Source organism: Emys orbicularis, chromosome 7 (genome assembly GCF_028017835.1).
Source record: "Emys orbicularis isolate rEmyOrb1 chromosome 7, rEmyOrb1.hap1, whole genome shotgun sequence".
NCBI lineage: Eukaryota > Metazoa > Chordata > Testudines > Emydidae > Emys > Emys orbicularis.
Genome location: NC_088689.1, coordinates 117407023 through 117432147, shown reverse-complemented (window position 1 = coordinate 117432147; position 25125 = coordinate 117407023). Strand labels below are relative to the sequence as shown.

General features: G+C 41.5%; 1 protein-coding gene across 1 annotated transcript in view; it reads left to right on the top strand.

Annotated features, from left to right (window-relative positions):
- Positions 1-25125, top strand: part of LOC135881964 (contactin-4) — a 346117-nt gene that overhangs the window by 288311 nt on the left and 32681 nt on the right. Inside the window, exon 12 of the mRNA XM_065408738.1 lies at positions 22423-22598. Coding sequence (XP_065264810.1) covers positions 22423-22598 — 176 coding nt within the window. The remainder of the gene's footprint in view (positions 1-22422; positions 22599-25125) is intronic.

The following is a 25125-nucleotide window of genomic DNA, read 5'->3' as shown; positions in this document are numbered from 1 at the left end:
TCCAACTCTGATTTAAAGAAAGTTGGGTGCTGTGAAATGTCTATTCTATTAAATATTAAATTCAGAAGGATTTTCCTCCCCCATTTACTCTTTTAGTCAATTAGTGGTTTTAAACCAGATAATTGCACAGATAAATAAGCATGTCAAGACTGGAGCAAGTGTCTTGTGTTTCTAAATATTTCTGTTTCAGTATGTAAAACTTATGGGAAAATGACTTTTTAAAAGAGGTCAGCTGTATGTCTACATTCCCTGTAGAAAAGGAGAGGTTTTTCCATTTGTTGCCCTGTATTTTCAGCTTACGCCCACAAGGCATAGCTAACAAATTTACACAAGCTCACATGTTAAGACTAAGAATTATTATAACCTCTCCTACCATAAAAAAAAAAACCTTAGAATAATTCATGAAAAGGTTCATGCCTTCCGTTTTAGGAATTTACTTACCCTCACAGAGAAAGGAACAGGTTCAAGAGGTCTCACTTAATTTCACTGTCAATAGATGATTCAGTTGATTTGCCTGTCGTTGAAGATCAAATCCATACAGCAGTTCAAAAAGGAGATGACCTGTAGGTTAAACACAAATGCTCAATGAGATGAAAGCAGGTTAATTAACACTTTTTCATCAACTTGTTCCAATTTAGTTTAACATGATCCATTTCAGAAAGGTTACAATATTTTGCAGTTTTCTGAATACAAATGAAAGTTCAATGTTATTAAAACAAAAGCATTCTCGAAGAAGTGGGCTGTAGCCCATGAAAGCTTATGCTCTAATAAATTTGTTAGTCTCTAAGGTGCCACAAGTACTCCTGTTCTTAAAGCACACATAGTTGTTTTCTGATATATATCTGATGCCTACTTACGTCTACATCTGAGCATGTATGTGTACGAGTGCAAAATATCAAGAATAAGTTACTTTGCACATGGCCAGATGGAAGCTGTTTTAATTTCATAGCGAGGGAAGACATGTAAAGAGCAGCAAGGGCCGGTTAACTGAAGATTATCAGCATGGTGAGTGTGTTTACAGTGAAGCGGATACATTTGGTTTATCATCCGACCCACTTTCCTCAGCTATCAGTAATAGAAAGTAGCTCAACTTTTGCTGGACTCTGACTTAGGGAAATGAGAATGTTTGTAACTTGTAGCATATGGGAGAATCTTCGAATCCAGTAAGTCAGGCAGCGACATCATGGGAAGAAGGCCACAGATGCATTTGACAGATTAAGTCGGTTGGAGGTAGCTGCAGGGTTAGAACAGGAGTGATGAGCTGATTAACCTTTCCTGCATCACTAAGCTCTGACAGTTAACAATTTGTATGGCTAACGCCAATGTCTGCAACATAAGAATAAAAAGAAGAGTCCATTTCTAATTGGATGCAGTAGGCTAGATTCTTAGTAGTGCAAATTTGAGTAGCTTCATGGACTTAATGGAGCTACATCAATTTACACCTGCTGAAGATCTGGCTCAGTGAATTTGTATGTTTGTTTGTTCCTTCGACTGTTTTGATTCTTCTAAAGTTAAATGTGACAGCTGTGCGGCCATGGCTTAAAATTCCTACTGTCCCAGAACACCCCAGTGCAGGAAAAACCCACATCATAGGGGCTAGTCAAACTAAGTGAGTTTCAACTCTTAGCATGTCTTTCTACTCATCCACTCTGAAGGGTGGGGTTTGTCCCTTTCCAGAGCAGGCAGGGAATGGACCTCCAAACGCATCACCTCTACAGAAATCCCACAGATCTGGGCAGGGTGGGGGAGAGAGGGCAGGGACTCTGCAGGATTGCCTCGTATCTCCTTTGCCTTGGCAGCATGCAGGGCCGGCTCTAGGCACCAGCAAAACAAGCTGGTGCTTGTGGCGGCACATTTTTAGGGGCGGCATGGCCGGCACCAGAATGCTGCCCCTGCCGCCCCTAAAAATGTGCCCCGGCCGCCCTAGCCCACCTCCGCTGCTGCCGCTCGCGCGCCATGGCTCGCGAAACAGCTGATTCGCGCGCCGCTGCTCGCCCTCCCTCCCAGGCTCCCAAACCTGGGAGGGAGGGGGAGATCCCGAGCGGCCGCGACGCACGAAACAGCTGATTTGCGTGCCGCTGCTCCCCCTCCCTCCCAGGCTCTCAAACCTGGGAGGGAGGGGGAGATCCCGAGCGGCCGCGGCGCGCGAAACAGCTGATTCGCGCGCCGCTGCTCCCCCTTCCTCCCAGGCTCTCAAAGCTGGGAGGGAGAGGGAGACTTGAGAGCCTGGGGGGAGGAGGCAGGGCTGGGGATTTGGGGAAGGGGCGGAGTTGAGGCGGGGCCGGGGGTGGGGTAAGAAAAAAATGGGGGGGGGCGGGGCGGCCAAAATTGTTTTTGCTTGGGGTGGCAAAAATCCTAGAGCCGGCCCTGGCAGCATGACTTCCGCAGGAGGGAGAAATTGCAGACAGGGTCGCTGTTATCTTATGCTGTTATTTCCCTGATATTCTAACGGGAAAGGACACCGCAGAGAACAGCACAATCCCTCCCTGAATATGCAACCCTGTCTTGGAGGAAAGGGAAAGCTTGTCATCGAGTCAGTGGCTGTCAACGTGTGGGGAGCAATCTGACTCCTCTCCATTCATGTTATTGAAGGAGAATAGAGACCTAAACCTAGATATTACACACATTGAAAATGTGACTGAATATCTCAGTGCCTGGTGATAAGCCAAAGGGAGCAATGTGGGGGGAGGGGGTGTGAAATGGACAGCAGTGGCAAGAATTTTTCTGTGCTGAAAATTGTACACAGTGAAATTTGAAAACAATGACTCTGAAATCAGAGTAGCAGGAAGTCTCTTTCTAACATCTAAATTACTGATCTAATGAAAAGCATTATGTAAGAGCTGGGTATTATTATTATTATTATTGTATTTACTAGTAAAAAAAATAGAGAGAGATGTGGTATAGTGATTCACTCACATCTCAACATTGGAGGCCTGAATTAATATCCGGACTTAGGTTACAATAGAAAGTGATCTTATTGATTGAAGGCTAGACATAAGTTGTCCAGATAACCAAACTGTCTGATATATTTCAAGATGACTGATCTTCTCCGCTCAAGAGAACCATGAATGTGAATGGCAAGGAGTGGTGTTGCAGATAATGATTAAAGGGCATCAGCAGAGCTAGGTCAGATAGCTACTATGGTAGCTACCAGCACTGGCCAAATTCATCCATGGTTTAACTGCATTGAAGTTGGGATGAATGCCCCAGTATGTCTTGGAGCAGGTACCATCTTTTCTTTATACACCTCTACCCCCATATAACGCTGTCCTCGGGAGCCAAAAAATCTTACCGCGTTATAGGTGAAACCGCTTTATATCGAACTTGCTTTGATCCGCCGGAGTGCGCAGCCCCGCCCCCCTGGAGCGCTGCTTTACCGCGTTATATCCGAATTCATGTTATATCGGGTCGCATTATTTCGGGGTAGAGGTGTATATATATACAGTGCCTAGAACAGCTGAGCTCAGGTCCCTTATTATTATATATACCCAATGCAAATAATAAGTAGTTTCAGCCAAACCTAGCGCTTTTAGTTTCTCACTTTTATGAACACTAAACCCACTCTTTTATTTAACCATTAAAAAAATTCTTGAAACTAAAGTTTGAAATATGAAAATTAGTTTACACGTTGGTATACTATAGTTTGTCTCTCTTTGTATATCTTTATAAGTTAGCTCTTGAGTCTCATTAGGAAGTGATCTACATAAGGAAACCTGTGATTGATTTCGAGTAAAAATCTGTGAAAGGGGAGCAACATTAGGGATGCTTTCTAAGAATGCTTCATATTGTACTATTAGTCAGGAGTGGGAACTGGAGATTTTCAGCCACCTCAGGTTATCAGTAATAGAAGAAAAGCTCAGCTATCGAAATAAAAGTTTGCTGTCTCAAGATCTGTCAATGGGACAAGGAAACATTGATCAGTACCTTGCAGGATTCCCAAGTAAATTGAGAAGAGGTTATCATCTTCACCAGAAAACAAATTAGTCTCTTCTGAGCATGGAATTTTTTAAAAAGAGGTTTGTTTTGGAGGGTTTTGTTTGGTTGGGCTTCTTTCAATTCTTGGCATTTGGTCCTTTTAGAAAGATGTGTTTTGTCTTCTGTGTTGGATGCAGTAATAGGGCAAACGATCAACAGGATATAGGATAAAGATGTATTTTAAAATAAGAATTATCTACACTTATATGATGGTATTTCCCTCTATTATGCAGTCATGTCCCAGGGCCTACTTGCCATTCCCCACTTGGTCCATATACAGGCAGAATTTAACTTTACATGGAAGGCCTGATCCCACACTCCTTATCTTTTTGTGCAAGTCCAAAATACGTTGGGTTGGAACCAAACAAAGTGAGCTGTAACAGCCACAGGTTGTGTTATGACCTACACCTCTGCATATATAACAGTAAGTTAATATAGCCTGCAGTCTAGTTTGTTTCTTTATTGTATTGCAAAAGCACAGTGTGGTTTTTAGTGTGGTTTCTAAAAGGCTTAAGGGTCTTAGACTTGACATTTGTGTTATAAAATCATTTCTTTCAGGGAGCTATTTGCTAACACTTCTACTAATTTTCTTCTAATTATAAAATAGTGGCAGCAGTTGCTGTTTAGAGGAATACTTTGGTTGAAGTCATCTGTGGGATTGACTCAACAACCCAACCTGCAGAGAAACCATCGTAATAACAACAGGCTGTTGCCACTCATTGCTGAAAACTGAGGTGGTCATTTTTCCGGAGGAGAAATAACTGTAGGTCCCAGTGTGAAACTCTTTGCTTTGTTCTTCTTTTACACTGTGTTTTGTGTTCCTTCACAGATTCCAATATACAATAATAGAGAGAATTTGGTTTCCAGTAAAATCAACTCTGATAGTCCACTTCCTGTCTGATAGTCCATTTCCTGTCCAAAAGCATTTTAAGGTGGGAACAGGGGTCTTCTGACACAAGGATGGGGTGGGGAGAAGGAGAGGGAAATTGTGCATCAACTCAGAGATAAAAGGCCTGATTCTCAGCTAGAGCTAAGCAGTGTAGCTCTCTTGAAGTCAAAGAAGCTAAGTCAATTTACACCAGCTGAAAATCTGCCTGACTGTGTTTTTACTTTAAATGTAGGGCTGTGAGTTTTGTTCAACTTGCTAAATAGAATAAAGACTGGGAGTCCGCCCCAGTGATAGTTCTGTTTAAAAAAAATTAATACTTCGTGGCATTCAGTTCTCTGCATCACTGAGAGAGTCACAGATAGAGAAAATAAGTGAAAATTGGTTAACTAGTATGAAAACACTTACTGTTCTTTATTTTTGGAAAGTTTTTCTTCATCCCCTGGTGTCCCAGGTTGCTGAATTGAGGGCCGTATTTGCTAATTTTATCCTCAGACATTTACAACACTGAATTTCTGCTGGACATTTTCAGCATATTCCTTTGATGCACATACTATGGCCAAGACTTTCAAAAGTGTCTGGTGATCTTGGATGCCTAGATTGTGACACTGCCTAGGAGTCTGGATTTTAGAAAGGGCTGATAAGATACCCTTTGAAAATCAGGTCCTTCATTGGTACTTCCAGTGGGGCACCCAAAAAAGTGAGTCATTAAGAATTACTAATCACCCCTGTAAATGAAAGACAATATGTAGCTGTATTTAGATATGTTATGTCAGCAGGTGGCACTGTTACATAGTCCTGGATGTTCTTTTTCTCAGTGTGCAAGCACTGTTCAGTCTTGGAAAAAATGATTGTATTATTGTTAGTTTTGTTATGTAGTTTTTTCTTGTGGGACTTACGACAAGCAATAAGATGGAGCTGCTTTCTGCCTTAATCTTGCTAGTTAGGGTCAATTCTTGTAGCAGAGTTGCCCCTTGGGAGCCAAGCATTGGTGTTCAGAGTGAGATGCCAGAAAGTGGATTGCTTGTGTGCTGTTTGTGACCATGGCTGTTCAAGGACTGATGTATCTAGTGTAAAATAAAAAAGTTGCACTAAGACTATACCTAGACTCCACATCATTGATTTCTCCTCTACCAGGGAACCATACTGTAAAGCCCTGATATCTGCTTCTGCTCAACAGAGGACGATAGATAGAATTTTGTCTTTCACATCTTGAAGACGTTTGTAAAACTTGCAACAAATTGGCATGAAATCAGGAATGTTTTATTTTTTTTAAATGTGCAAGAGGTGTCCTTCAGTAACCCAGTGCAGTTCAAATGAAATGTTATGGCCAGTAACTTTGTTATTCTGGGGCAAAACATGAACCTTTGTGAAATAAACATTAGAACTTGACTCTTAGCCAAATGGAAGAAAAAAGAGATGTTTTCCTGTGGCTTTATTTGCAACATGAATTGAGATCTAAAAGGCAGGTGTGTGGCGGTTATATTTTTTACTATAACATCTGAGAGACAAAATACTTATCCGTTGAGTATGATCCCCTGAAATAGGATGTTGTCACCCCCTAAGACATGTGCAATCAAAATAATGGCACCAAGATATGGGCAGCTATATACAAGGATAATGCTCCGCACCCACTCCCAAACACACACATGCACATATGCGTGTGTCCATATACTGGTATACAGCTGCCCCATCTACTAAAAATATATATTAATAATTATATTTGTGTCCTATAAAATAATACAAAGTACAGATTTGTAAAGAAACTTCATTACAAAATATAATACCTAAGAGTTTTGTCTTAATGAATAAAACTGACACAAAATACAGCTTGAGGTTTTTATCCATTTCAAGCAGCCAGATACAACAGTTAATATTTTACATCTGATTAACATAGCACAACGTCTGAGCAGGTAGAGAAGGAAACAAGTGAGAGAAGATGGGAAGAGGGAGATATAAAAGAACTGAATAGGGAAAAAGCAGAAGAGAGGGGTATCCAGTTTTGTCTCATTAGTACCTTGTGCCTTCTCCTCCTCCCCAGTCATATCTATGTCTTGTCTAGACCAGGTCGACACAAGGAAATTAGGTCGGGATAACTACGTTGCTTGGGGTTGTGAAAAATCCACACACCACCCCCGAGTGACACAGTTAAACTGACCTACTCCCTGATGTAAACAGCGCTAAAGTGACAGAAGAATTCTCCGTCGACATAGCTACCACCTCTCGGGGAGATGGAGTGCCTATACCAACAGGAGAAGCCTTCCTGGCAGCATAAGTAGTGCCTTCACTGAAGCACTACACGGGCACAGTTGTAGCATTTTAAGTATCAAGCTGGCCTAATACTTAGACTGTAAGCTCCATGAGGCCGTGGATGTCTGTTCTGTTTAACAGTGCCAAGCACGGTGCTGGGGCCTTCTGTGGCTACCACAATACAAATAATAAGTAATAATCACCAACTTTGATTCCAGCAACTTCAGCTTTCTGGGGAGTGGTCATCAGACAAAAGGATAGAGTCCATAAGTGGCTGAGAGTACCATATTCTGTATAGTAAATGTCCTGGAAGGCCTAGATTTTTGCCTAACCCTTGGGACCAATGACCAATTCATGGTATGACATCCATGATACTAGGGATTAGAAACTAATGCTATACCACGTTCATTGGAAATCCTGGTTTTCCATTGATGTCTAATGGTATTCTTTAGCTTTGGTGACCCCGGAGATATTAGACTTTAAAAATGGTTTATTTTGATCTTACTGTTGCGTGTTCTCTAAATCCTGAGCTTTAGAATAACGTCTTGGCCTACATCCTGGGTATGGAGGTAGCAGAGCAGAGATAAATATGGTGGCATGATGGGCATGTAGAGAAATGTAAGAACAGATACAGCTCCATACAAATGCACAAACTATATCAATCACCTTATAGCTGATGTGTCTGAGTGCATGCATATTAGTTATTTTTTATTGCTCGCCTGTAGCCCCTTGAAAATTTAAGCCAGCACTTCTCTATATTTACGATCATTATCATTCTAAAGATATTTTAAAACACCACAAATCAACAATCTCAGCAGGCTACATTGTTCAAAGTGGCAACCTTCTTTTGGCTGCTGTGCATGTGATAGTAGAACACACTGCATGTCATCACATTTGTGCAGTAACAATGGCTTGTTGCAAGGGGAACTGATGATTGATCCTTGAGTGACTTGTAATTTATCAAAGACCAGATATGATTGCTCCTGTATCTGATTAACCTTCCTTGTAAGATGGCCATCATTTTTGTAATGACAGTAGATTATTCCATACTTGCAAAGATGGATATCAGCTAGTATTAATCAATAGCCCACAAAAGGTGACACCTTGAATTCACTGGATTATCTATAAAGTCTGTCACAAATGGTACAATCATTTGTCAAATATACCAATTTCATATAAGGTACTTCTGAAGTGAAGTGCCTTTTATTTTAGTGCAAAATACAAAACGATACATGTATAGCAAAATGTATGCTTTGTTTTCCTAGTGTAATCAGGCACCAATGCTGACTGATATAAAAGAGCAAGTAAAAATTTCTCTGAGTGACAGATTTGATTGTCATTTCCAGACCCCATTAGATAGGATTCTCTTTGTCACATTTGAATGGAGAGAGCTTGATTTAATAAGATAGCATTGCACAGGATAAAATGGTGGTTAAAATGAAGTATTGTTCCCTGTTCTTACTTAAGAAACACCCTTTGTGCTCTCTCTCTGGACCAGATATATTTTCAATTATTTTGTCTTCATGGTGCTATAATGGTGCATCCCTCCCCGGTATCCTTTGATGCAATTCCATTCTTAATGTGTTTTCAGATTTAAATTAACCTTCATTTACTATTCAGCCACACAAAGAGTGTGTATTTCAGTATGCAGGAATGCTTGTCTGCTGATTGACTGCCTGGTCCTTTTCTGGGAGATGGGAGGTGTTAATTCCTGGGAGGGAGACTCTTACATCATGTTTAGACAGTTTTCAATCTATGGGAAGCTTTTTTTCAATGTCATTTTAAGAAATGTGTTCATAAGTTGTACCAAAACTGCCGTTCAGGTATGAATGGAGCTAAGAAGGAAACTGCCACTCTTAAAAGTGAACAGATGGACAGCTTAGTAGGAAAAGCAATGGAACAGTATTTTGCTCACATTTTACTTTAAAAGAAAAATTGCCCATGTTAAAATGAAATGGATGCTTCCTAACAGAAAATGGCTCAGGAGACACTGTAACATATATCTAAAAAGTATATAAGCTCTCCCTTTATGAAATGTGGTTCTAATGTGGCAAAGACTAAACATGTTAAGTTGCCAGGGTTGAAATCATATGGACACCCACTCAGGAAAGCATTTAAGCATGTGCTTAATTGCTGAATCGGGGATGAATTGCTGAATCAGGACCTTTGCTCCTTCAGAAAAGACCGCTTTTCTCCCCCTCCAAGCCTCACTCCCAATTATATACAGAGCTATAAATCACTGACATCCCTTATTACAGAAAAGTATGGCAGGAGTATATAGTAACACTATGGGTTAACTTTTCAAAAGCACCTAAGTCCTATTTTGAAAAGTGACTCAGGCACTTAGGAGATTAAGACCATTGACGTGTCATGAGACATTTTACTCTATATCTGGCAATATCAGACTACTGCAGAAAATAATCAATAACAGTCAAATGCTATACATTTTCTTATATGGATCATGCCTTACAAAGCAGTTCCTTTGCTTGAGAGTACACACGTACAATGGTTCATTGTACAAAAAACATGGAAACATATAGTGGTATATGAAAAGAGCAATCCTGAGTCTTATTTATTATATCTGGACCATTCTGTGCTGTTGCCTTCCTGTAAGATTGACAGCATATAAGTGAAAGCAATGCAGGTGGATGCTGTGATATTGTAAAACAGAAGATTTTGTTTAACCATTCACCTTTGCTCTGACCTTTCCCCGTTCCTTACTCAAATGAATTTTGGCCATGCCCCATAAACTACTCAAACAATCCATTAGGATAGCTGTAGAAATTAGCATAGCAAACTATCACATGTTAGTTTAGCTATTCACCGGTTATTAATCTTCTCAGTTCAGGGTCACATTATCCTGTCTTCAGCATTTTTCACAGTGTCTGATGATGTCTAGAGTGTTAAGAGGTCCCAGAAGTTTGATAGTCACCAAGCTTCAGATGCTTTTGAATTTAAGTCAATTTGCAGTTCTTGTATAAATGATGCATTAGCAAATAAAAAAAAAGCGGTGGGGGGGGGGGAATGTAGCTTGTCTGAATATTTAGTGTATTCCTGTGGGTGATTTCCAGTCTTTGATCACATATCAAAAGCAGAGTGATTTAAATGCTACTGTTGATTTGTGTTATCTCTAGTCACTGTCTTCTCCTGCAAGGTCTTTCATAGATTGTCGGGCTAGAAGAGACCATTATGACCATCTAGTCTGACTCATACATAACACAGGCTATAAAATGTCACCCATTAAGAGACCTGCATTATGACCAATAATTCTTGGTTGAGCTAGAACATTCTATTGTAGAAAGTCATCCAGTCTTGATTTAAAGACTCCAAATAATGGAGCACATACCACATCCCTTGCTAAACTATTCCAATGGTTAATTATCCTCACTGTTGAGAATTTGCATTTTGTTATGTCTTTGTGGGATGCAGGCATATGCTAGGGGACTGGATGATGATTATAGATTTTTAGGGCCAAATTCAGAGGTAACATAAATGGCATCATAAGTTTACGTGTCACCTCATCATTGTAAGTGGGTGAATTTGGTTCAATCATTGGAATTTACACTTTCATTGTGTTTTCATTGGGTCATTACCCTGGTTCCATTTACCTGGATAGGTAGATATTCTGCCTGCGTTACATGGATGCCTTAGGTTTTTAACACTTCAGTTTAATCTGTATCTGCTAGCTCACATTGCCACTCTTAAGGCAGTCATTATTTTCTTTAAAAGTTTGACAAATTTTATGACGACACCAAGAGTGTTGTTGAGCATATTTGCATGATAACCCAAGCTTTATTTCTGCCTGCTCAAAAACGACAGTGTGACATTCAATGTTCACTGTCTGCACAGGCAAAAATGTCACTTATTTATGCATGTTTAAAAAAACAAATCAGTGTGTCTTTTTACTCTCTCTTTGCTGTCACAGTGCTGACTGTTATCGGTCTGCTTCTGGGGGCTTTTCCCCATCTGCTTAATCTCTCTCCTTGTTTGTCAATATGCCCTTTTTTCACCAGCATCCTGCTTCTTGACCAAACTACAACTGCAAGTACTTCTGGTTCCATCACATTATCATCTATAGAAACAGAAGAAGAGGTTATTTAATTTATATCCTAGGTAATTTATATCAAAACACTGGCAGACACCCAAATAACCCTTTCCCAGAGAATTAAAGTCAGCCCTAACATGGCAAGGGAAAAGGCCACTGAATTATTTACATAATGCAATAATTTAGTCACAAACCAAGAATGGCCATAAACATCACTCATAAAATAGATCACCACTGACTCCAAATATTTTCATTTTCTCTCTTTTCCTGTTTTATTCTACAGCCCAGAACTCAGGTGGAGGTGTACCCAAGCTGTTACATCTTTGTAATCCTGTTGTCCTTTTTTGAAAAATTCTGACTTCTTTTTTGCCTAGAACAAACCTTGAAAATATGTTTTGAAATCACACACACACCCCCTCCATGTTAGGTTTCCTGTTAAACTTACATTCAGGCACCAAGTGTGGCTTAGTACCAATATTATGCCATTAAAATATTCCTGGAAAATGGTGAGATCATCTCTTATCTTACTGGTATTTTGTTACCCTTACAAGACAACCTAGCTTCTTAACCCCTGATGTTGAAGCCAAAAGTCAGCAAGCAAAATTTCAACAACAGTACCAGAATGACCTAAATTTGAAGGTGAGAACATCTGCTCACTCAGGTGAGATACACGTGCTAGGAATGCTTTAAAATTCTGCAGCTTACACAAAGGAAGATAAGACTCAGTCTTACGTGAAACCAACATAATGCTCTACAATGCAGGGCAAAATCTAGGGCATACTGCTTTGGTATGCTGCCCATTATCTCCCTTCATAATGGATTTCCAAAGTCAGACACATCCAAGGCCAAAATGAAATGCCTGGGAGCAGTTTCTGCTATATCCGTGTAATCACTGGTCCTTGCCAATTGAAACTAAGTAATAGAGATCTTTGAACAGCTACTTACGGCAAAAATAAATAAATCAAACAAAAATATTTCAAAAATCATCCCCAAAATTCTGGGGTTATAATTTATCTTTAAAAAATTGAATTTAAATCTAAATCCTTGTAAAGTTGTATGAGTGCCTAAGCAAAAAATGAACTTTGAAAGTTAACTCTGATGTTTGCATCAGAAAATCAGGTAGTTAAATGGGTGGGGCTTGTATTTGCACTTGAAAATCATTCCAGGTCCACAACTGCAGGCACAATTGTTTGTATCTACAAAAATGGATGCGGAATGGAGGCAATAGAAAAAATATAGCCCTATATCTGCTTTTGCTATGGGTATGCACATCAGGGTCAATTGAGGCCTATGAAATCAGACACAAAAATGACTCAATGTAATTTATTGAACTAGCCTTTCAGTATTGTTAATTAAAGTAAATTTCTCCAGAATCAACCATGAATGCATAATCAAAAGTGATAACTTAATGCATTTGAGTGGAATTTAGTAAAAACTGTGGTCTATTATTCTTCCACGGGGGAAAGGAGGGAGGGGGAGGTGTTCCTAACATTGTTAAATACCTGAGGCCGTAGAATGGCTGGCCTCAAATATATAGCTACTGCATAAATCCCCAGACCCACACAAAGGATGCTAAAACTTTACTGAACCTTTTACCTAACCCTGTTGTGTCTTATCTGATTACTGTACATCAACAGCAAAGGCAACATTCTGTCCATTTTCAATAGTGTTGGACTTGACCCTTTGTGCTTGGCATTGCTTTCCTTTGTCTTACTGCTTGTTTGAAGCATCTGGTAATTGAACATAAACTCCTGCACTTGAGCATTCATGCTTGAACCTGAAATTACCTTGTCATCGATATTGGCTTTCATTAAACATCTAACAGACACCCTGGCATGCTCCAATGACAATACATGGTACAGGAAGTCAGCACCTTGCGTGCTGAAATGGCCTTGCCTATACGGCACCCTCCTTTCCAACTCAGAATAAAATCCTCTTCATTGCTTTCTCCAGCAGCCACTTTGGCCATTCTGTGCCAGAGCTACTCAGGATCTCTAACTCAGGCATTGCCTCCGAGTCGATTGCTAATATGTGGGTACCAAATGGTACCCAGGAGCTTGAAGAAAACCCCATGAGTTACCTGAGCAAAGACTCACTTTCTTTCTTCCAGGTAAAGAGCCAGACCAGGTTTGTTCTCCCTCCATGAGCTAGCTTCAATTCTTAAGGGGGGAGGGATAGCTCAGTGGTTTGAGCATTGGCCTGCTAAACCCAGCGTTGTGAGTTCAATCCTTGAGGGGGCCACCTAGGGATCTGGGGCAAAATCAGTACTTGGTCCTGCTAGTGAAGGCAGGGGGCTGGACTCGATGACCTTTCAAGGTCCCTTCCAGTTCTATGAGATAGGTATATCTCCATATTCCTTACATATGTAAAACATGGGAGGTAACTGGCCCACTCTGTTCGGCACTGGTGAGGTCTCAGCTGGAGTACTGTGTCCAGTCCACTCTAAGAAACATGTATAAACTGAAGAGTGTTCAGAGGCAAAATACAAGCTGTCTAACTATAAGGGTAATTAAGCACAGCAATAGGCTTCCAGGGAAAGCTGTGGAATCCCTGACACTGCAGGTTTTAAAGAACAGCTTAGACAAACACCTGTCAGGAATACTTGGTCCTGCCTCAGTGCAGGAGGCTGGACTTGATGACCTGTCAAGATCCTTTCTGGCCCTACATTCTGTGATAATAGTCTAGTCCAGGGGTCGGCAACGTTTGGCACGCAGCTTGCCAGGGTAAGCACCCTGGCGGGCCGGGCCAGTTTATTTACCTGCTGACGTGGCAGATTTGGCCGATCGCGGCCCCCACTCGCCACGGTTCGCCGTCCCGGGCCAATGGGGGTGGCGGGAAGCGGCGCGGGCCGAGGGATATGCTGGCCGCGGCTTCCCGCCGCCCCCATTGGCCCGGGACGGCGAACCGCGGCCAGTGGGGGACGCAATCGGCCAAACCTGCCGCGTCAGCAGGTAAATAAACTGGCCCGGCCCGCCAGGGTGCTTACCCTGGCAAGCCGCGTGCCAAACGTTGCCGACCCCTGGTCTAGTCTCCTGAAGGCTATAATACTTCGATGTAAGTTTAGGTGGTGGGTTTAGTGTGTGGACGCTGGGTGGTATTGATGGCATGTGATATGCAGAAGGTCAGGCTAGATGATCTCGTGGTCCTTTCTGGTCTTAAACTCTGACTCTATGAAGCTCTTTGGGTATCTGGGTCTGTGTCTTCAAATATGCTTATACAGTGAGAAGCATAATGCTAATCTTCTGGAGATGTTTAATAATAGTGGAGAGCAGAGAGAGACCAGGTGCCTTATGAACCCTGTCTGTGCCATTCTTTACATCAGTCCAATGGGGCTTTATGATGAGAGCATGAGATCTAGTGCAGCGGTTCTCAAACTGTGGGTCGGGACCCCAAAGTGAGTTGTGATCCTGTTTTAATGGGGTTGCCAGGGCTGAATTAGACTTGCTGGGGCCCGGGGCTGAAGCCAAAGCCCGAGCCCCACCATTTAGGGCTGAAGCCCAAGCCCCACCTCCCAGGGCCAAAGCCCAAGGGCTTCAGTCCTGGGTGGCAGGGCTCAAGTTATAGGCCCCCTTCCTTGGGGTTAAGCTGTTGGGCTTCAGTTTTGCCCCCCGCCCACCCCCGCCCGGGATAGTGGGGCTTGGGCTTTGCTTTTGCCCCCTGCCCACCCAGTGCAGTGGGGCACGGGTGGGCTCAGGCTTCGGTCCCCGCTCCTGGGGTCGTGTAGTAATTTTTGTTATTCAAAGGGGGTCACAGTACAATGAAGTTTGAGAACCCCTGATCTAGTGATTATAATATAGGAGGGGGGGGGGCAAGGCACCTGGGTTGTTTTTCTGTTGAGCACTTCCAGTGACTGGTAGAACCTTGAGAGAGTCATTTTGGCAAAAAATGTAAACATAGGGACTTGAAGCTAAGCACTTACATATGTATTTAGGCACCTAAATAAGCTGTCTGGTGCTCAGAGGTGCTAAATCAATGGAAATGGTAGGTGCCCATTGTTATGATGATTTTTATTTGTAATATAGTAGTGCATAGGGGCTCCAATCAAGATGGGGGACATTTGTACAATGCACCCCACATACAGAGGAGAGAGAGAAAGAGTCCCTGCTCTGAAGAGTTTATAATCTAAATAGACAAGGGTGGGGAAAGGGAAAGTGCTATTATCCCCATTTTACAGGTGTGGAATTGAGGCACAGAGAAACTGATTTGTCCAAGGTGTTGCAGAGAGTTTGTAACAAAGCCAGGAACTGAACCCCCATCTCATGGGTCCCAGTCCAGTGTCTATATCACAAGGCTTGCCTTTTTCAGCTCAGTACCTTTGAAAATCAGGTCACTTGTTTAGATGACTAATTACGTATTTCGATCCCTAACTTTAGAGACCCACATATGAAAACATTGGCTTTACGTCTCTTTGGGACCAATCATTTGAGATGCTCAGCTCCCACTGAATCACAACTCCTTTTGTTCGTCTCAAGTTGTATGTTGTAAACAGTATTCAGCCTTTTGGGGTTTAAAATACTCTATCCTCCCACCTCATTCAGGACTTAAGAGGTTTCATCCTTTGTTTGCTAAGCACTTTGATGTCCTTGAATGAAAGGCACTGCAGTTATTAACATTATAGCATTCCCATCCCTTCAGAGTCTGAGCACACAACATTGCCAGGTTGGAAGTGAACACACTTGAAATGGGACCCTGTGTGGTGCAATGCAATGGACCAGCAAACCAGCCTAGCTCTAGTTAGAAATCACCAATTCATTTGACGTCTTTTTGGTCACTAGGGATAAACTGTTATCCACTGTGGTGTCGTTCATTACTCTGTTGTTGCTCACTCGTTTCGTTCAGAAGCTGACACTCTCACATCGGGCACCGACTTTAAAAAAATGCATCTGTCTCTGACTGTCTGCCTCTGATTTATTTATGTTGCTTATTTTGTGCCACAGCAGATTGTGTCCCACTGTGTCATGTACTCTAGATCAACATGACACAACACAGCACTGCGTGATCTACAACAAGCAAATATGGCAATGCGGAGCTGTTTATTCTAAACAAACAATCCCTCCTAATGGACACAGAATCAATAAAAAAAAATCAGGGCAAGCTGGTTTCTTTTCAAATTGGATAATTTGTTCCCCTCAGACAGTATCGGTGATACATACAGCTAGGCGGTTTGTAACTATAAAATGTGTTGCAACTTCCCAAAATGAGACATGAAAACCAAACAGTGCAAACAGCCAGAGAAGATTTTCTTCTGGTGAAATACAAGTGACAAAAGCAACAGTTACAGCAGGCCCACTGATGACAAATGCTACCCACATCTTCTCACTTTGAAGGTTAACAGGACTACTCTTGCTAAAAATATAGTGCAACATAAGCAGACTAAATTAAACTAATCAGAAATACAGCAGATTTTGGTAGCCTGCAATCAACAGTAAAACTAAAAGAAAGAATGCAGATCAAAAGGTCAGGAAAGCTTGAATTCTCTCCGAGCGTTCTTTCATATGTATTATGGGCCAAATCCTTAGCTGGTGTCAATTGGCATAGTGGCACTGAAATCAATGGAATAATGCTGATTTACAGTAACTGAGGATCTGGCCCTGTAAGCATATTCTCTTCTCAAATCACCTAAGCTTTCAAAACACACTGGAAACTCAGCCAGTACATGATCTGTCAGATATTGTTGGCATGCAAAGAAAAATTGTATGTAAAATAAGAAAATGAAGTTTCCTTTACATGATAAGCACTAAACCTGTGGTCCTGAAAATTGCTGACTTGAGGGCAGCTTTCTTATTCTACTGAGCTTTCAGTGACACCTACAGGCAAGAGTGTTAACTACTCATCGACAGTGTTTGTAGCAGTGAGTCAGATCAAACTGTAAATCTCGCCATTTACTGCCTGTCCTCTCAATACTTATCTAGGAAAGCCTTTCTATTAATTATGGTTGAAATCCATCCCTTGGCAATGGGAATTGAACTCTTTCAATGTACACCAGGGCTGCATTTGGCCCTATATATATATTAATCTACAATATATACTTACATATATGCATACAAAACATGCTATTTCACTCAATTGCTCTTTTTTCTTAATCTGTCATTAGTTCCTTTTCAAAACTGGAAAGTGGATTTTTTTTTTTTACCCATTTGGTGTTTGAAGAAAATAAAAACCTCTAGAGAAACTGAACATTACCTTTTTCAATTTAATATGCGGCTGTATTTCCAATAGTATCCGTGCAGTAATGCTAGCTGAACTTTCTCAGAACTCACATTAAACAATTTTGATTGCTCTTATTTTTAAAGCCATACCAAAGTGCACAGGAGGGCTTCCAAAAGCAAATGTTCACTTGAATCGCAAATTAAAAAAACCTTTCAGTTTGACCATTTTTTAAAAACAATTAGCTGCCCTTGGAAGTCTTCCTCTGTGTAAAGGTTACTTAACAAAGATAGCTGAGGAAAATAATCTGTATTTAGGAGAACATCATGGTGGAAGAACAAAAAAACCCCAGCTCTGCTGTAGTATATAGGTAAATGGTTCATTCGTCTTTCTTGCATAGTAACTAAGAGCAATAGAGAATGAATAAATAAATAGTTATTTCCTGGCAAATTTTTCATAAAAATCCTTGTTGTAGCTAACTTTGAAATATGGAGGCGAATCAGAACAAGTTTGATGTCATTGAAGCACTCTCTTTGATTAAATAGATGCGTCAAACTATGGATTTTAACAATGCAAATCAAATAACTTTGATTACCATTTGGCCTCATATTGCCAAGGTCTGTCCACTTGACTGTCCTCAACTGGCTTGTGCATAACACTTTCCATTTGCTGCTGCAACTAGAACTATTAAATAGAACTTTTTCTTACTTTTCCAGTCCTTGAAAACAGATGGGTAAGCATTCTCCCCAGAGTGATTTGTAAATTGCATCACAGAGGGCTCACATTCATGCTAAATATGACTAGGGTCAAAGTCTTGCCTGTATTCCACTCAGGTGTCATTTGTCATCAGGCTGTATCAGCCGTTCAGTGCAAAACAGTATGTTAAAATATAACATCACTGTGCTTCTCGACACTAAGGGATTAGGAACCTCAGGCAAGGGCACCTGTAGCTCCTATCGATTTCCACTGGGATTATGCTTAGCATCTCTGAAAGTGTGTGTGTGTGTTTCAGCAACCAGTCCGTGCCCTTCCCTTTCCTTTTGTAGTGATGACCTCTTGCATTTTTGCAGGATGTCACAGGGAAGCACAAACTAGACTCAGCAAAACTAGCCACTAATATTTGTTTAGGGCACAATCCTGCAAGATAAATTATAGGACTCTAGTAGAAGCTGAAGGTGATCAGGACAAAAGCGGGGGGGGGGGGGTGAGGGGAGGGATTTTTCAGTTTGTTAGCAATTCCAAAAAGTAAAAAAAAAAAATCATTCAGGTCCACTGAAATATTTTGTTTTGACAAAACAAACATTTGATTTTGATTTTGATTATTTGATTTTAAACCTTTTTGATTTTTTTAAAATAAAATTACTGGAAATTTTGAAAAAAAAAATTGAACTGAAAAATCTAAACATTTTATCTTGAAAATGTCAAAACTGGCCATTTCAACATTTTTGGAAAATTTTATTGACTTTTTTCCAAAATAAAAAAATTCAGCTAAATCAACACGAATTCAAGAAATATTTTGGTGTCACCAAATCAACATTTTTTAAACTCAGTAAAACGGTTAGTGTAAAAACATTTGCCCAACTTTGCTCATAAACTTGTAGGAGACACTCATGTTCTTAAACATTTTATAGGGTTTTTGGAGAGGGCTGAGTGACAGGACAGTTCCTGTCTAAATGATTATTGTAATCCTGCTAAGATTTTATTGTAGCATTGAGATGTGTTAGGACATCTAGAGCCTTTGATAGGTGGGTTTTTATTATTATTCTTTGAAATTATTCGGGGGATGGGGGATGGGAAATGCTAAGTGCCCTCAATTTCCATTAACTTTACTTTACAAGATCAGACCCACAGGGAATTTTGCATGAGCGTAGCAACACCAGTGAAACCCTCACTGGTACAAACCCTAGGGTAACATGCTGGACTGCTGTAAAGAGTAGCCTGAATCAAGTGTGTCTTAATCCATTCCAGGGGTTGGGGGTGGAAACCAGTGTACTCAATCTTTTAGACTCTGAACCTCTAGCTAACATATAACATTTATAATGAAACACAATAGTCAGTACAGATGTTGTAGGCCTACTTATGGTAATACTATACCTGCGTTGGGAGGTACCATATTGTATTTCCTTACCTGTTCTGCTAGTTTTCCTGCTGCACATTGTGGAAATCCGTATTACCCAAGTCTTCTATTCCTTGTATTTATGTAGTTAGTGAACCAACAACGGTCCAACTTCATTCTAAAGTCCGTTTGAAAGCATGATCCAAACCCTAACAAAGTCAGTGGGACTCTTTCTCCTGACTTCAGTGGGGTTTGAATCAAGCTCTAAATGCCCAGATTTTAAACATTTAGCTTTGGATTAGATACATCATGTAGGAGATGCCTAAACAATAATTTTATCATCCTACTGCGGGAAGCCAACCCCAGTATCTCAGCAATCTGCCAAGCTACAGTGCTCTCAAACCCTACCAGATTGGACTCCTCAGGTGAGTTAGGTTGTCAGATGCCTATCTTCCCTGGCTTGTGAATCACTTTGGGGCCTAGGCAGGAGATGAGAACCCAGACGCCCCACAGTAAGGCAGCAGTGTGCATGTTTAGAGACAGAAGCAAAAACAACTTGGGAACGTTTACTGCAAAAACGTAGGTGCCAAGTGAGTTTAGGCGCCTACAGGGTTTCAGTGGAAGTTTTGGGCATCCCAGTGGTCCCCGAAACTGGGACTTAGATAACTAAAACAGACAGGTGCATAACTCCTTTTGTACATTTAGGCCCTTGTCCCCTGGCCTTGTCTTTTAACAAGATGTAAAATGTTCAGCAGTGTTTATGCATAACGTTTGTGTCAATGCCATGATGAGAAATACTCCTTAATATCATTACATTAGTGAACTTAGTCTTCGTCAGTAAGACATATGGTGGAATATTTGCTTTGTTGTATCTCTGGGAATGTCACTAGGATTCTGCTGTCTAAGTATTGAAACATCTGATATCTCAAGACAGAATGAGAAAATCTTCATAAAGAGCTGTTCGGGAGGAAGGGTCACTGCTATTTTAAAAATGAAATAATTATTTTGACTTCAAAGGCATGTAAATCAAGGGGCAGGTGGGGGAGGAGAGGGGTGGCTGAGAGAAAATATCTGTCGAGAGCTACAATATAAGCTTTGAAATTTTAATAATGGTAAAATTCATCCTTGTGCAGGGAGCCAGCATAAGGCTTATGCATCACTTAAAATCTCCCATTTAAGAGGAATGTGGTGCATAGGCCTCGTGTAGGCCCTCTTCAAAACATAATTTCACCCAAAAGGAATGGACTTAAGAGCATCAGAATTGGGAAGATGGTAAACAGGTGTACCAAGGAAACACACAGATAAGGGAGGTTCTGACTATCTTTAGTTTAATTTTAGTATGTTCTTGCTTCACTTTGATTGCTGCTACTTTAGCACTCTGTATGATTTAATGTGTTTTCACCTGTAATTGTTTTTAATTTTCACACTTTTTTGTAATACCAACCATCTCTGGGAGTCTTACACATTGGATGCTATAAAATGTATATGATTAACTCTGTATGATTCAGACAATAAGTGCACGTTAGTCCATGAAGGAATGGTATCGAGGTAATGCTCAGTTTGCAGAATACCCACAACCCTTTTTTTGATAACACTAGTGAATAGGGTTACCATCCGTCCGGGTTTCCCTGGACATGTCCGGCTTTTTCAGCTTTAAATGGCCGTCCGGGGGGGATTTCTAATAAAGTAGAAATGTCCGGGATTTCCCCCTTCCCCTAATGCAGAGTGCAGTGCGGCTGATTGGACGGCTGGGCCTGATTGAAAGCCGCTCGCAGCCAGTGGGGCCTCTAGCAGCCAGAGTCCCTCCCCCTCCCCCGCTCCCTCCTCCCCCGCAGAGCCGTGCCACAGTGTTTGGCTGCACGTGGAGCTCGCAGCTCTCCCTTGGCCTGGTGGGGGGGGCAGGCAAGGGACAGGGAACGGGGGGGTTAGATTGGTCGGGGGTTCTGGGGGGGCTGTCGGGAGAAGGGGGTGAGGAGAGCGGTTGGTGCAGGCAAGGGACAGGGAATGGGGGGGTTAGATTGGTCGGGGGTTCTGGGGGGCTCTCAGGAGAAGGGGGTGTAGAGAGCGGTTGGGGCAGGCAAGGGACAGGGAATGGGGGGTTAGGTTGGTCGGGGGTTCGGGGTGGCTGTCGGGAGAAGGGGGTGTAGAGAGCGGTTGGGGCAGGCAAGGGACAGGGAACGGGGGGGTTAGATTGGTCGGGGGTTCTGGGGGGGCTGTCGGGAGAAGGGGGTGTAGAGAGCGGTTGGGGCAGTCAGGGGACAGGGAGCAGGGAGACTTAGATAGAGGGTGGGGTCCTCGGGGCAGTTAGGGTGGGCGGGGTCTCAGGAGAGGGCAGTCAGGGGACAGGTAGGGTGGTTCTGAGGGGGGCGGGAAGTGGGAGGGGGCGGGGCTGGGCGGCACCCCGTGTCCTCTTTTTTGATTGTTGAAATATGGTAACCCTACTAGTGAACCAATACATTGGCTGATAAACCTTGCAGCATGTATTCCCACATAAATAGAAGGTGATAAACTGACAACGGGAGGATAGACAGGTTCTGATGAAAGATTCTGTGATCTTTGGCCCCTTTGAGCAGGGGATTGGACTAGATGATCTCCAGAGGTCCCTTCCAACCCTAATAATCTATGATTCTATGATTCCCTACATTTGAACCAAACCTTTCAAATTCGATTTCCCTTCTCCCCGCCCCCTCTCCACATCTGGTCATTACCTTTTTATTTTCATACATCTCTCCCTACACTTCCAGGCTGCGGCTGGAAGCAGACATCCTGAAAGTTTTGCAGGTGGTATTTTCAACTCAGCTGAAAAAAGAGAACTCAAGGGCCTGTTCTTACAAAATTCCTCGCCCAGTTTTACAAACTTAATAGTTCAATTGTTCCTTTAAGCATCCTCCTAACTCTTAAGTTCTTGTCCTAATTGAACCTCTTAACCTTTTAAAAGTTCATCCACCAGTAAAGAGGTTGCAACAAGCTGCCTAGTGTTGTAATCAGCTCTTGAAATCTATGTATTTCTAAATGAAAAGGGATTCATTCTTCTCTTGCGTGTTCTCTGTTTGTTATTTACAGATCCAACACAGGTTGTGGTGCCACCTTCCAGCACGGATGTCACTGTTGGAGAAAGTATTGTCCTGCCTTGCCAGGTATCTCATGATCACTCGCTAGATATTATGTTTACTTGGTCATTTAATGGACACCTGATAGACTTTGAGAAAGACGGGGATCACTTTGAAAGAGTTGGAGGGGTAAGTATTAATATTAACAACCCCCAAAAGCCATTCACATGTTATACTGAGACACGGTAATGACCACAGATAACTGAGAAAAGGACAGTCTACACAGAACCAGACTTAAAGGGAAAGATAAAGTATATCCCTGCTAATAGTGAGAACTTTATCTTGTGTTTTACTGACTACTAAGCAACGCATTAAATAGGTACAGTATCCTAGTTTTGTGGTAATTCATATAGCCCAATATGACTGAGATTTTGCAAGGTCTATTTTTCTGTGGATTCTTGGGGAACATATTTTATGCCAATACATCCCACTAATGCTAAAGATACCTACAATACATTGGCAATTCCCTTTGTGTATAACAGATTTCTTAATCTGCCCCAAGGAGAATAAATTCCTTAATGTTCTCCTCCTTGCTGAAGCAGCAAAATATAAATTGAATGTAATTGTAAAACTCTGTATTCACATAAAAAAATCGAAGGAATTTGGGGAACACCGCTTTTCTGGAGCTCTGTAACCTGTTTGATTAGTCTTTGTCATTGTCAGCATGTTTCTATGCCCTCTATAAATCTATGTGTACTCACTCTTGTGCCAGTTTACATCTTCAAAATAAGTATCCCCTCCTCCCGCAAACTGCATAATCTGCATAGTATTATGGACAGTGTTGCCTCTGGGATCAGGTTTTCTTTCAATGTTTTACCATCTGATTTTTCTGTCTGTGTGATATGGCTGGCTGGTATTAACGCCACTTAATACTTCTTTGTTTATCTGAAATCTAAACTGTGGCACCAGATAATGCAAATATTTTCAATGACCAAAGAATATGCTACTCGTAGGTTAGAAAGTTTGTGCCCATGAAAATATGGTATGGAGTAAAAGAGCAGGTTTGACAAGAGTTGTAACCATTTTGATCACATTCAAAATGTAAAGTTGCTCATTACAGAATAGACTATGGGATTAGGGAAGCATCCATAAAAATTCTCTCTGCCTTGTGAGTTACATTATTTCATTTCAAATTCACTTAACTAGTGACACCACACCTTTCACCTCTAGGTCACTAGTTCAAATACAGCAGCTCCCAAAGTTATTACTGTCTGATCACTGCCTAGCGGCCTGTGTGAAATGTGTCCACTTTCTTCTAGAGTTGTTTGGAGCCCATCAGAAAACAACTGCCGAAATCGGCACTAATTAACACTATTGTTAGCAGCCTTCATGGAGAGTCTGCGAGCTAAATGGGCATAAGGCATGAGCCACCCTCTCCCATCTGCTGAATGAGGCATGGTAAATTGATGTGACAGTGTGGGGAAGTTTGCCCGACTGCTACCTGTGCCAAACCTCTTCTGTCTGTCAATAGAGGTCTCCATGGCTGTGAATCTAGTACCCTTATGGCCATTAAACTCACTGAAAAGACCTCCATGCCTTAATCTTATAGTTTTCTTTTGTTTTTAAAACAAAAGATGTTGGGCCCATGCCTGGTCCCATTGAAATCAATGGGAATTTTTGCATTTAGTTGAATGGGATCAAGATTTGGCCATTTTTATAGTATTTATGGGTCATATTGTCTTTTCTCTTCAAGGATCCACTGTATGGCAGCGGAAGAGCACCATAAGGCAGCCAGTCTTTCTGCATGGTACCTTGTCTGTGACAGTATGTTTGAGATTTGACTTAATAGATGTAGGTTGGTATTTTCAAAGGAACCTAAAGGAATTAATGCATCCAAATCTCACTGAAATTAAATGGAAGTTGAGTGCTGTTTAGGGATGGGCCCTTTTGAAGATCCCAGCTGCAGTGAATATACCAATTGTCAAAGCCACTAAGTTGAAGTCATTTCTCAAAGTCTAAAGCCTTAAATATACCTTTGCAATCAAGGTCCTCTGTATGAAGATGACAATCTCATGGTGCTTTTGATGTTCCTGCACTGTTCACAAGCAGGTTTCCTCATGGGGTCTGTAGGAAAGAAAAATGCCATACTACTTAAGTACAAAGTCCTAGAGATGCCTTTGAAAAGAAAACAAGGGAGCGAATCAGGAATAGAGTCTATTTCATTAATCACATCAGTACTTGGCCTCTCTACTGAGATTATTGACATAGATATCTAATTTGAAAGGGGATTTAGTAATGTGAAACCACACCCTATAAGAATGAGATCTCATTACACATGGACTCATGAACAGCCATCCTGAGGTAATAACTTTCAGTCACTACCAACAGTAGTCAGGATCGAACTATTGACCTAGAGGTGAAAAGAGCCCCTGAGTCATCCAATGCACCTTAACATCTAAGATCTTAACAGTCATTTGAGGCAATCTAAGGCACTATTGTCAGTAGTTTGAAATATGAATAATACACTGGCTGGTTTAATGTGTTTTCACCTGTAATTGTTTTTAATTTTCACACTTTTTTGTAATACCAACCATCTCTGGGAGTCTTACACATTGGATGCTATAAAATGTATATGATTAAGTCAGGGCCGTCCCTAGGGAGGTGCAGGGCCCGGGGCGGAAGTGACGAATTTGTCACTTTCGGGACTGACCCATCA